At 43.6% G+C, this 12,457-nt stretch overlaps 1 protein-coding gene across 1 annotated transcript in view; it reads right to left on the bottom strand.

Moving 5' to 3' along the window:
* The window catches only part of VAT1L (vesicle amine transport 1 like), a 188,589-nt gene that overhangs the window by 95,610 nt on the left and 80,522 nt on the right, over positions 1 to 12,457 (bottom strand). Inside the window, exons 5-6 of the mRNA XM_050773214.1 lie at positions 7,530 to 7,633; positions 5,197 to 5,252 (exon numbers count right to left, since the gene is read on the bottom strand). Coding sequence (XP_050629171.1) covers positions 5,197 to 5,252; positions 7,530 to 7,633 — 160 coding nt within the window. The remainder of the gene's footprint in view (positions 1 to 5,196; positions 5,253 to 7,529; positions 7,634 to 12,457) is intronic.

The following is a 12,457-nucleotide window of genomic DNA, read 5'->3' as shown; positions in this document are numbered from 1 at the left end:
AGTGGGAGAGAGAGACCAAAACTAACTACAAGGCCACATGTAGTTGAAACATTAAGTACATGGTCAGGATCATCAGCTCCGGAGTTGAACTGTGGCTCTACAATGTTCTGTTATTAAGTGTAAAGCACTCAGCTCAGTGAAGGGTGGTGGCGATGATGTGGTTGTTAAAGGAAGTAGGATGGCAGAGAAGTTTACACAGTGTGGTGGGGGACATGACTGAGGTGGCCTCTCTGACTGCAGGAGCAGCTTTCCTGGGGGAGTGGTTATGACAAGGCTAAATCTGGGGAGGTGGGTAGGAATCCATTGGATAAAGAAGAGGGAGGAGGGGTGATTTAGGAAGAAGGGACAGCATGAAGAAATGATGAGGTCAAATTGTTGGGACTGAATCAGTGGTTCTGAATTGGGGGTAGTTTTGTCCCCCAGAGGGCGTTTGATAGTATTTGGGGATTTTTGTTTGTGATGACGGAAGTGGGAGGCGGTGCTACTGGTATCTAGTGGGTAGAAGCCAGGGATGCAACTAAACATCCCACAATGCTTAGGACAAAGAATATTCACAGCAAAGAATAATCCACAACAAAGAATTACCCAGCCCCAAATATCCATAGCACTAAAGCTGAGATGCCCTGGACTAAAATTCTGGGTGAAATACCTACAAACTATTCAGTGTGGCCATCTCTTTTCCAGTCTCTCATCTCCTCCCTTGAAGTATCAAAATAAGTAAATAATCCACTAGAAACCTAGAGAAATGGGGATCCAACTGCTTTGTTGTGATTTAATTGCTTTTCCTTTGGTGCTGGTTATAGGTTAGAAATCCAAATGTCCAGTTTCTGGGGGATTCTAGGAGATAAGATGTTCAATGTCATTTCAACACAGGATGCAAAGAGGAATGTGATGGGCATTTAGAAACATTGATAGTATTTATGTTATCATTGAGCTCATTTATATCCTCTTTCCAAAAAGAATTAAAGAGACTGACTAAAGTGAAATTTTTTTTTTTTTTTTTTTAATTGGGAAGCTCATGTCATTAGGAGAATAAGCGTGGAAAAGATAGGGTGAAAACAATGATGAGGTTCATATAAAAAATTATTTACAAAAGCACATTTGGAGAGGGCTGGGGGACCAAGAAGAGCCACGCATTTGACCTTAGGTTTCTTGGCTTCCAATTTTGATGGTCTTACGTGGCAAGGGTTCGTGGCACAGATGGTGTGGTGAGGCACGTGGTTTGGAAACCACCAAATAACTTAAAGTATTCCTTACATCCAAAATACTATTCTACAGGACAGTGATTTTTAGGACCCTTGTTGAAAACAAACCAACTTGGGAAATACAGCAAATATAGAAAAATAATAACTTGACTCACAGTGTATCTGCAATGCCTCAGTGAATGTTTGTGGAATGAATGCTTGCTGCAAATGTACACTTGCTGCACAGTTGTGGTTAAGAAGGTTATAGAGCTGAATGCCTAGTTTTGAATCTCAGCTTTGTCACTCATGAGCTGTGTGACTTTAGGCAAATCTCTTAACTTCTCTGTGCTCAGTTTCCTCACTGATCCCCACGGGGTGGTTATGAGGAGTAAATGTGTTAATGCATATGAAGTGCTTAGCATCGTGTCTGCCACATAGGAGGTGCTCTATAAACATACGCCATTTTTCTTATCTTAATTTGAACAAGATGTTTTTGGTTTAGTGAATAAGAGCTCCAAATATGGAGTCAGATTGCTCTGTAAATGTTAACTTCCTCTATAAGTATCATCATCGTTATGGTGTGAAAGAAAATGGCATGTTTGGCAAATAGTGAGGCATAAACTCTGCAGCAATTTTAAGATGCAACATCATTAAGATAGCTGAGTGGGAAATTCCTGTATAATTCCAGTCGACCTTTAATTTCTAAGCCTCTCTTGAATACATGCAAAATTTTTTTTTCTAGAACTTTTCAGAGCAAAGTTCCACCTCTTGGTAGGCCCTCTCTTCAGTTTTCTTCCAAATGACCCTTAGTGTTTGAGCAGGCCTCTGAAAGAAAACATCCTCATTCTTGACCTCCAGGTACAAAGCGTTCTGGTAATAGGAACCCCTGCTTTGGGCAGAGGAATCTCCATTTCCATCCTGGCTGTGCAGTTATGAATGCCTTCGTTGAGCATGGGCACGCTGCAATTATTTCATTAACAGTGTGTGTTGGGATTGTGCATTTAGGGGAGAAAGGGAAAACACTTCTTACAATTGTATGTAATTTGGGACCAGTGTGGTTACCCACAGCAGTCTGTCAACATCATGTTAATTACAGTCACAGCAACACAGCAGCTGTGCATGGCACAAAGCCTGTCTTCAGGGGACACACTCCAGACAGCATCCTTCATTATACTCCATTCTTACTCCTCCTGTAGGTTCTGTAGTCAGGATGATCCTTGACCCATATTTTAAAGCCCAAATGCATAGAGAGGACCTTTGATTCAAATCTCACAAGTGCAGGGAGTTATTATCCATTCCAGAATGTTTGGAGCTGAAGTTTCTGGCAGCCAATGTTGGCACTTTGAGAGCATATGAATACCCCATAGTGCCACACTTAGAATGAATTCCAAACTCCTTACCATATTTTTCCCTGACCACTTTGTTTTAATTGCCTCCATCTACCCTGCTGTTTTCTATTTTAGCACTCGATTGTTATCCCCTTCAGAGGTTTAGTAGCCATTTATAATCATGTTATTAACACATCTTGCTTATTTTGGGTTCGTCTCCCTCATTAGTATGTAAGAACCAAAAAGGCCCAAAGTGCACCAATCTTCTTTACTGTGATAGCCCGGTGCTTGGCACAATACCACAAACAGCAGGTGCTCAGAAAATGCTTGTCAAGTGAGTGGATCAATCGATGCTGCACTGGCACATAGAAGTCCAAAAGTAGAGGGGGCTAAAACAAACCCTTGTGAAAAGTAGCAATCCCCTGTTGGGAAGGCGTAAAAATGAAAGTTCCTGCCATTTGACCCAGCAGTCCCACTACTGGGTATATATCCAAAAGAAAGTAAATCGTTCTATCAAAAGGACACATGCACCTGTATATTCATCGCCATTCTATTCACAATAGCAAACACATGGAATCAACCTAGGTGCCCATCAATGGTGGACTGAATAAAGAAAATGTGAGACATACACACCATGGAATACTATGCAGCCATAAAATAGAATGGAATCATGTCTTTGCAGGAACATGGATGCAGCTGGAGCCCATTTTCCTAATGAAATTAATGTAGAAACATAAAACCAAATACTGCATGTTCTCTCTTATAAGTGGGAGCTAAACATTGGGTACTCACGGACATAAATATGGGAACAATGAACACTGTGGACTACTAACAGGGACTGGGAGGGGGACAGGGGTTGAAAAACTAACTATTGGGTACTATGCTCACTATCTGAATGAGAGGATCATATGTACCTCAAACTTCAGCATCATACGATATACCCAGGCAAAAAACCTGCACGTGTACCTCCTGAATCTAAAAAGCTGAAATTATTTAAAAAAAATACCTTGGAACGTGCAAAGAAAAAAATAAGGAATATTGGCTGGTGCTGGGGTACCGGTGGTTCATTTCAAAGAAGAGAAGGAATTTGGACTGGGAAAGGAGTGCTGAAATGATATTTTAATTTAATTTAATTTAATTTTAATTTTAACTTCATTTTTAGATGGAGTCTCGCTCTGTCACCCAGGCTGGAGTGCAGTGGCACGATCTCAGCTCATGGCAAGCTCTGCCTCCCAGGTTCACGCCATTCCCCTGCCTCAGCCTCCCAAGTAGCTGGGGCTACAGGTGTCCGCCACCATGCCCGGCTAATTTTTTTTGTATTTTTAGTAGAGATGGGGTTTACCGTGTTAGCCAGGATGGTCTTGATCTCCTGACCTCGTGATCCGCCCGCCTCAGGCTTCCAAAGTGCTGGGATTACAGGCGTGAGCCACTGCGCCTGGCCGAAATGATATTTTAAAAATTAAGTTTGGCCGGGTGCAATGGATCACGCCTATAATCCCAACACTTTGGGAGGATGAGGCAAGCCGATTTCTTGAACCCAGGAATTCGAAACCAGCCTGGGTAACAGGGTGAAACCTTGTCTCCACCAAAATAATAAATAAATTAGCCGGGTGTAGTGGCAGGCACCTGTAATCCCAGCTACTTGGGAGGCTGAAACAGGAGGGTTGCTAGAGTTCAGGAGGTGGAGGTTGCAGTGAGCCAAGATCACACCACTGCACTCCAACCTGGGTGCAGAGAGCTAGACTCTGTCTTAAAAAGGTTCAAGCGCACATTAGTATAATTCTAGCAAGTATAGCTCCAGATAGGAAGATAGATAGGAGTCAATTCATAGTGAGGTGAATGCCCAGGGATATTGCTTCACAATGGCTGACAAACTAACCACCATATTTAAAGCCAGATCACCCAAGAGAGTCGTTCATGAGCTTGCCCAAGTCTACAAGTCACCCCAGAATCTTGTTAAGGTCATAGGGTCCTCATTTCTATCTCCAATTCAAGAGGATGAGGACACAGAGAAATCTCCAGTACCCCAGAGACCTAGTCAGAAAGTGGCAAAGTGAAAGGCTGGCCTCTCTATGGAGCAAAGAAAATGCGCTAATGCTAAGTTCATTTTTGACCAATGATTAAAGACACCAACACTTAAGCAATTTTGACTGAAAGCTGAAGCTTTCTTGAGTTTCACTGACACTCCCATGTTTCTGTTTCATTTAGACAAAAGTAGTATAAATTCTGGTCCTGTCCATTTGCAGGGAGCAGGGCAGGAGTGCAGGCTTTATTGGAAATGAATGATGAACATGAAAGACAAGATTAAGTCAATGCCTTATGATAGAAGAGCTCACAGCTGGGTGTGGTGGCTCCCGTCTGTAATCCCAGCACTTTGGGAGGCCGAGGTAGGCGGATCACGAGGACAGATTGAGACCATCCTGGTCAACATGGTGAAACCCCATCTCTACTAAAAATACAAAAATTAGCTGGGCGTGGTGGTGCATGCCTGTAATCCCAGCTACTAGGGAGGCTGAGGCAGGAGAATCGCTTGAATCAGTCGGAGGTTGCAGTGAGCCGAGATCATGCCATTGCACTCCAGTCTGGCAACAGAATGGGACTGTGTCTCAAACAAACAAACAAACAGCTCACAACATGTGAATCAACATGCCACAACAGTACATCAGATGTGCCTGGATACTTACTGATTTTGCAAAGCTGAAGAAGCTCTTGGTCTCTCCAGTTACCATGTTGGATGAGCCTGAAAATGAAAGATTCCCTCATTAAGCAATTGCTAATGAAAACTGACATCTCTTGTTATGCATGAAAAAAATGGCAATTGTTTGGTCCGGAACTGGCAAAATCTTGAAAACAAATTTAATTAAGCCTTGGCAAAGTGAGGGGAATGAGAATGAGGCATCAAGTTGACTATTTTAGCTGAGTGTCCCTAATCAAAGAGAAAGTGACATTTCTCATGGTGACCGTTTCATTACTTTGAAAAATTGGGCATGTAGCAAAAATATGATGTAGGCCAACATTTGAATAAAATATGAGTTGCCAAAATGTCTCTTTAGGTCTGTTCTTTGAGACTGAGAAGGGAGCTCCTTAGTGAACCTTTTTTGTGATTCTGAATTTGATTCCCTAGCAAATGAGGAGCTTGGGGCTCTGACCTGGGCTGGGTACCTAACTGGTGGGAGATGTGGAGCAGAGTTAGACTATAGATGGATTGGAAAAAATGGGTATAGAAGCTTGCAGATGAGAATGAAAAGAGGCCCAGGGACCAAGAAAATGGTGTGACCCATGTGTCAGCTCCAAAGAGGTCTGAGACAAGTGGTATGAGAAACAGTTTTGCCAATTGGACAAGCAATATTCAGAGGGCAGATGGGAGGTGGACTTGGGAAAGATTCCCTAAGATTCTCATATGGAGAGAAAAGATCCTTTACAGGGTTTGGGGGCAGGGGAGAATGAGAGAGCTCTTAACAGTATGGGGAACATTCAAGTACCATACAGGTGCTTTTTCAATGACTTTCCTGCCTTGTCTCCAAAGATTTGGGAGTAAGTTCTTCTCAGAGAGGAGTTATTTAATAACATAATCATGTGTATTTTAAACTATTTAGCCTGGGTAAACTAGTAGCCAGTTACTAGGTTGGTGCATAAGTAATTATGGTTTTTGTCATGACTTTTAATGCCAAAGACCGCAATTATCCTTGCACCAACCTAATAGCGAACCATTGCTTCTGTTTTTGTGGGGTGAGTACCACAGGGCATCACAGTACTAGACTTCGATCAATTAGTGACCAAGTGATCAATGTATGAATTAGATAATTGTGAACTACTCAAATTGAATAATCAAGTTGAATTTCACCAAAATGACATCATGAAACTGGGGCAAAAATAGAATTATTGGTAAGTGATAAGTAAGGATGACTACATCATCCATCTGCATTTGACTTACGTGTTAGTCATATCTGATATCGTTGGAATGTGCAGTGACTCTCATTGATAATAATAAGCTACACATCCACTTCAAAGGAAATACATGGCCATGATTGAAATTACTGGAACACTCCAGCAATGGGATGTTTACCTGCCTCTGGTGAGCTCGGCCTTCTTTCTGTTACAATGATCTGAAGATGACAAAAAGATGCTTGCATATTTATACCCCTCAAATATTTATTTTATAAGCTCTACAGGTAATAGCAGGGAATTAGTGTTTTTTTCTGAGTTACCCAGAATTAAGACTCTTCTATTGTACCAACAGGGGACGAAGGTACCAAGAATCTCAAACGCTGGATAAATCCAATATTGTTTAGTGTCCGAATATGCCATTTAGCTTCAAATACTCCTACTTTAGTTTGTGGAGACTAATATTTAAATTAGTTTGCATGCTTATGACAGAAGAGAAGAAAAAGAAGAGAGAAAGGAGGCCTTGGAGCCTCATTTTGCTGGAGAAAATCTTCTCCCGGTTGTTTTTCATACATCTCTTCCACTCCTAAGAGCATAGAAGTGAATGTAGAAAGAGATGGAAACGGACATGAGCTCCATCTATCCAGAGCTTCTGTCTTGAGTGGGACGCTCAGGAGTAGTTTAGGGGAAGAAGAGTGTGTACTTCGCAACTTCTCAAATAGTGAAGATCCTCCCTTAAAACCCGCATATCCTAGCCACTCTTCCCCATCCTACTGTGGGTCCTTCATGCCTTCTTTATTTCTGAACTTCCTTTGAAGACCTTCCAATTTGCCACCTGTGCTACCTTCTACGGGTGATGCCCCATAATGGTTCTACTCATATCAGTGACCACATTGGCTTGGTCTTGCTTTATCCCATTTGAAATAATAGGACCTAGGACAGTAGGCACATGTTATTTTACAATTGAAAAGAATTCACAGCAATAGAAACATTATAGGAGACATTAACAAAATGAAACACCCCCATCCCACTATCCCAACATATCTGCACAATTCACTTTTCAGAGCCTTTGCAGGCTCATGTGCAGAGTTACCTCTTGCCGACCATGTCCCTGCTGCTGTTTTGCACTCACCGTATAAAATGTAGGTTCCCAAGGGTTTGAGGAGACTGAGACCTTTTCCAGTGTTGTCCCCACAGAGGCAATCCAAAACGATGTCCACGCCTTCAGCAGAGATTCTAAATGGTGAGAAGGCAAAGCAAAATTCTGTGACCTGTCAGGAGCCAGACCGCCAATCCCTTTCCTTTCCTGTGTCATACTGTTTGACTCCCAGATTAAGGAACCCTGGGAATTCCAGGAGTAGCAACAAATAGGGCAGGAGCCCAGGAGGTGGATTTATCTTCCCGGATCCAATGATAAAAATGTCACAAAACCGGAGGCAGCTAAGAATCCGGCTGGTAGCTGGCGCTGGGAATCAGCCTGGGCTGGAGGAATGAACTTGGGGTCAGTGGGTCTGAGTTTGTATTTAGCTCCTTTACTCAAATTCTCTAGCTTTGGCTTTCTCCTTTGTAATGTGGAGCTGGTATGTTTCTTTGTGGTAAGAATGAAATGAGGTGACAAAAGAGGAGGCTCAGGTTTGCCACAGAACAGTCATTCGGTACCTCCAGTTAGCAACTGCTATGTGCAGAGCAAGGGTTAGTTGCTAGCTCTGTTCAAGGTGCTGGAGGTAGAGTGAACCAAACCAGTATGCTCCCTGTCTTAGTGGGACTGCTTCTCCAGCAGGGACTGGCCTTCCTACCTCCTAACTTCCCTTTACAGTGAAAAAATAAAGCACGTTAATCTAACTTGCAAGCTTCTTCTCTTCCTCCAATGTCCAGGTCTAACCTAAAACTAATGCTAAGAGGAAGAGGGTTAAATAGAGATGAACTTCCTCCAGCAATAGCAGGCTGTGGAGTAGAAAGAAGCCACGTTTGTACTGCATTAGACAAAGCATTTGTTGATCTCTTCTTCTATTTATTTATACATTCATTGATTCACTCACTTACTCAATAATGCATATAAGCAACTTTTACTGGGCTCCCACTGTTAGAAGATATACAGGAGGGGCCTACAGAACACAAAGGCTCTGGAGATTGTGGGGAAGATATTCATGCCCACAGAGATCCTATTCTCGCAGATCCCTGCTCTGTTCGGACAAGAATGGCATTCCTTGTGTTTGCAAGTTTGCAGGATTAACTTATCTTGGCAAATATCTCAATTTTTCTACCCCCAAGTTCACCCTAGCAAAATTTAGGCATTGCAGCGTGTGTCAACAGCTGGGTCTTGTGTCCACAGTGTCACTAACTAGGAAACTGCACGCACATCTCCTGGGTGCGGAGACTAAATCAGCTTCCCCATGCAGCTGAGTCTTTATGTGACTGTGCCCTTCAAAAGCCCTCATGTCATGTCCACAATCCAGCCCACTATCAAGGTGCATCCAAAATGATCAGCTTAGCTTCCTGCCTAATAGAGCTCTTATCTGCACAGGGGTGTCCTCTTAAGTCTCACCTGAAAGTTCAAAACAAAGGAATTAGGACAGTGGATCTCAAACCGAAGTGTGCACTGTAATAACCTGCAGGGTTTATTAAAACGAAGATTGCAATCCTCCCCTTCTTCTCCGATTCTGTAGGCCTGTGATAGGGGTTTGCATTTCTAATGTTTGTTTCCAGGTGCTGCGGCTGCTGCTAATTCCAGCTCCACACACTGAGAATTACCCATCTAAGCCAGTTACGAAGGAGCCAAACTGGCACTTCTTATTTTGTTTGTTTCTTTGTTTTACAAATTAACTAATTTGTTCTGTAAATATCCAGCAGTGGGCACTGCACTAGGCACGGGAGGATGTAGTGTATTGCTTTCTCCTCTTTTTGGAGCGTATAAAAGGCACATATTCAACAATAGTTACGCAAATAAATGTTAAGTTGAAATGTGGTCTCATGCCACTAAGGGCATGAATTGTGTAAATTGAGAATTTTCCCAATCAGGGCTATCAGAGAGGCATCCCTGGGGAAGGGAAGGAGTTAAGTCGGTAAAGAGTGAAGGGAATAGTGTCCTAGGTAGAAGGAACAGCATGTGCAAAGGCCCTGTGGTCGAGGAAGACTGGGAAGTCGCCAGTGTGGTTGGAGTATGAAAACAAAGGGGTGCTTGCTTTGAGGTTGGGCTGGAGAGACAGGTGGGAGTTGAATGACACGACTCTTGGTTGCTGGGCTTCAGGTTGGTGGTCAGGTCTTCACCTTGCATTATGGGCTGGGTAATTGTGCTCCTGTCTCCCTCACTTCTGCCAGGGTCTGTTTTCTGCCACGTTTGCTCACTCTTGTGGAAGTGGGATCCTGCTCTGTTTTTACCAGCCAGCCCTCCTGAGCCATCAAGTCATCTCAGTGAACTGCATTTCCCCAAAACCTCTCCCCTTGCCAGCAGGATGCCCACCTGAGGTCAGAAGCAGCCTCACCAATATTAAGCCATCCAAACCTCCTGCTGTACCCCGATGGGTCTGCCCAGCCTTGAATTTTCATCCCCTGATGCTTCTCACATCTGCATTCTACTTGGCGGGCCACATTCTCTCCCATGAACTGCCAGTCATATCTCCTTGTATTAGCCCTACCTTGACCTGTTGCTCTGTCTGCTGGACTCTGGTTCTGCAGAAAAGCAGGGCATGTCCATAGCCAGCAGTGGCCTATAAACTCCTGTGCACTTTCCCATCTTCACCTCCCACCCACAGCTCAAGGCATTTGGCCTTTTGATTGTCCCTAGAACTTTCTGACCTCAGGGCCTTTGCATGTGTTGTCATTGCTGCCTGGACAGCCTTTCCTCTGCTCTCCTTAGAGCTGGCTCCTTCTCATCCTTCAGATCTCACTCACATACTATCCTCCCAGAGGAGCTGTAACTAATCACTCCACCTGAAACGTATCTCCATTTTAGTTTCCTTTATACTTTAGTGTCTACACTGGAGATACTTTTTAGCACGTACCATAGGTTATAATTATTTATTTATTGACTTTCTTTTCCACCAAAATTTAAGCCCCATGGAGCATGTTTGTGCTGCTTATAGTATCTGTAGCCCTTCTCATCCTGCTGGATATAGTGTTGCTTCTCAAGAAATAGTGATTGACCAGAGGAATGCACAAGTGTTTCAATGACTGGGTAACCAAATGAATGAAAGACGATGAAGAAAACAGTTTAAGACTGCTATTCTGTGTCTCTATATGTGCACTTCCTTGGAAAGGAAACTCATATTTCAGAACTCTCCTATATAACAGCTATTTTGTAATTAACCCTCTCAAAAAGTCTATGAGGCAGGCATTTTAACTCTACTTTTTAAAAAGTGAAATCAAGGCTTACAGATGCAGCAATCTTGCCCAGGCTTACGTAACTAGCACAGCTGGAATTCAATTCTAGGCCTAGTTTAACTCCAAAGATGATGGCCTTTTCACCACTCTGAGTTTAAGACTTTAATAAATGTTCAAGCCAGTGTTAAGTATGGAAGCATCACTTTAGCAAGCAGCTCTGAGAAGCAGGCAATTTAATTTAGTCTTTGAAGAATTCAGGCTTAAATTTTGTCTTGAGATAAATACACATGCATTCAGAGTCTGATTACATTTGATCAAAGTTTGGCCTGGATCAAACATCTAGACCAAAAAATTTCTCTTTTCAAGCTGGTTGTCCCCCAGAGTTTATAGGAGAGACCCAAGTTCAGAGTCCCACAAATTTACCCTTAATTTTCAGCCACTGGATAACCATTTTCTGAGTGTTTACTGCATGCTAGGCACTGTGCATGCTGAGTTGGGAATACACAGAGAAGGCGGAAGTTTGCCATGACCATCCAGGAGCTCATGGGCTACAAGGGGAGACATCTATAAATGGATCAAACACAGAGTGATCACTGCTCCAATAGAGCAACTTACAAGCATTGGAAGATGACCCTCTGTTGAGGGTTGGCAGCAGAGGGAACCAGAGGGAACAGGATGTGCAAAGCCCTATGGTAGGAGGAAGACTGGGAAGCAGCCAGTGTGGCTGGAGTATGAAAACAAAGGGCCGATTGCTTTGAGGTTGGGCTGGAGAGGCAGGTGGGAGTTGAACCACACGGACTCTTGGTTGGTGGGCTTCAGGTTGGTGGTCAGGCCTTCACCTTGCATTATGGGCTGGGTAATTGTGCTCCTGTCTCCCTCGCTTCTCCCCGGGTCTGTTTTCAGAGCAGAAATTGGCCAGGTGACAAAGGGAAGGCACTTCTCAGAGAAGAGTATCACAGCTTGACCTAGGACAGTGAGAAGGCTTTGGGACACTAACCATGGCAATGAGGAGGCCCGGCCACTGGCTCCTTCTAGAAGGACCCTAAGACTGGCTATCACAACCAACAGCTAACATGGAGGTGGGTAGGCAGGGGAGACGGGTGGCTCAAGGGCAACACAGCACTGGGCTTAGGAATATACATTTTATATCAGTGTTAAGCATTCAGTTCTGCTACTTACATGCTGTATGACCTTAGGTGAGTTACTTAGCCTCTCTGTGCCTCAGTTTCCCCAACTGTGTAAGGGGATGATGGTGATAACACCTACGTTTTCTTTATGAAGCTTGAATGAATTGATGCAAATGGAGCACAGAGCCTAGCTCATGGTAAGCTCTGGGTCCATGGTAGCTTTGACTGATTACCATTTTTCAAAATGCCCCAACTTCAAGTCTTTTGGTTGGGAAAAGGGCATGAAAAGAAAGAGTATGCAAAACCTCTCCAACTCAACCTTCAGGGCGGGTGGAGACACCAGCCCAGAAATTACTAGAGTTGAGGCTTGATGCTCTTGACCTTCCGAAGAGAGTGTGCCACACTCTTGAGCGCTTACTATGTCGCAAGTAGAATGCTAAGAACTTCCTAAGTGTTTCATCATTGAGACTGGGTCTTGCTCTGTGGCCCAGGCTACATTTATGCCTCATGTCGATCCTCTGACTCTGGGGCCATCATTATCCCCATTTGATGGACAAGGAAAATGAGACTCAGTGAGGTCAGGTGACTCGCCCCAGGGCCCACTGCATAGAGT

This window comes from Macaca thibetana, chromosome 20 (assembly GCF_024542745.1).
Source record: "Macaca thibetana thibetana isolate TM-01 chromosome 20, ASM2454274v1, whole genome shotgun sequence".
In the NCBI taxonomy this organism is placed as follows: domain Eukaryota; kingdom Metazoa; phylum Chordata; class Mammalia; order Primates; family Cercopithecidae; genus Macaca; species Macaca thibetana.
The sequence above is the reverse complement of the archived record's forward strand: the minus strand, read 5'-3'. Positions and strand labels throughout refer to the sequence as shown.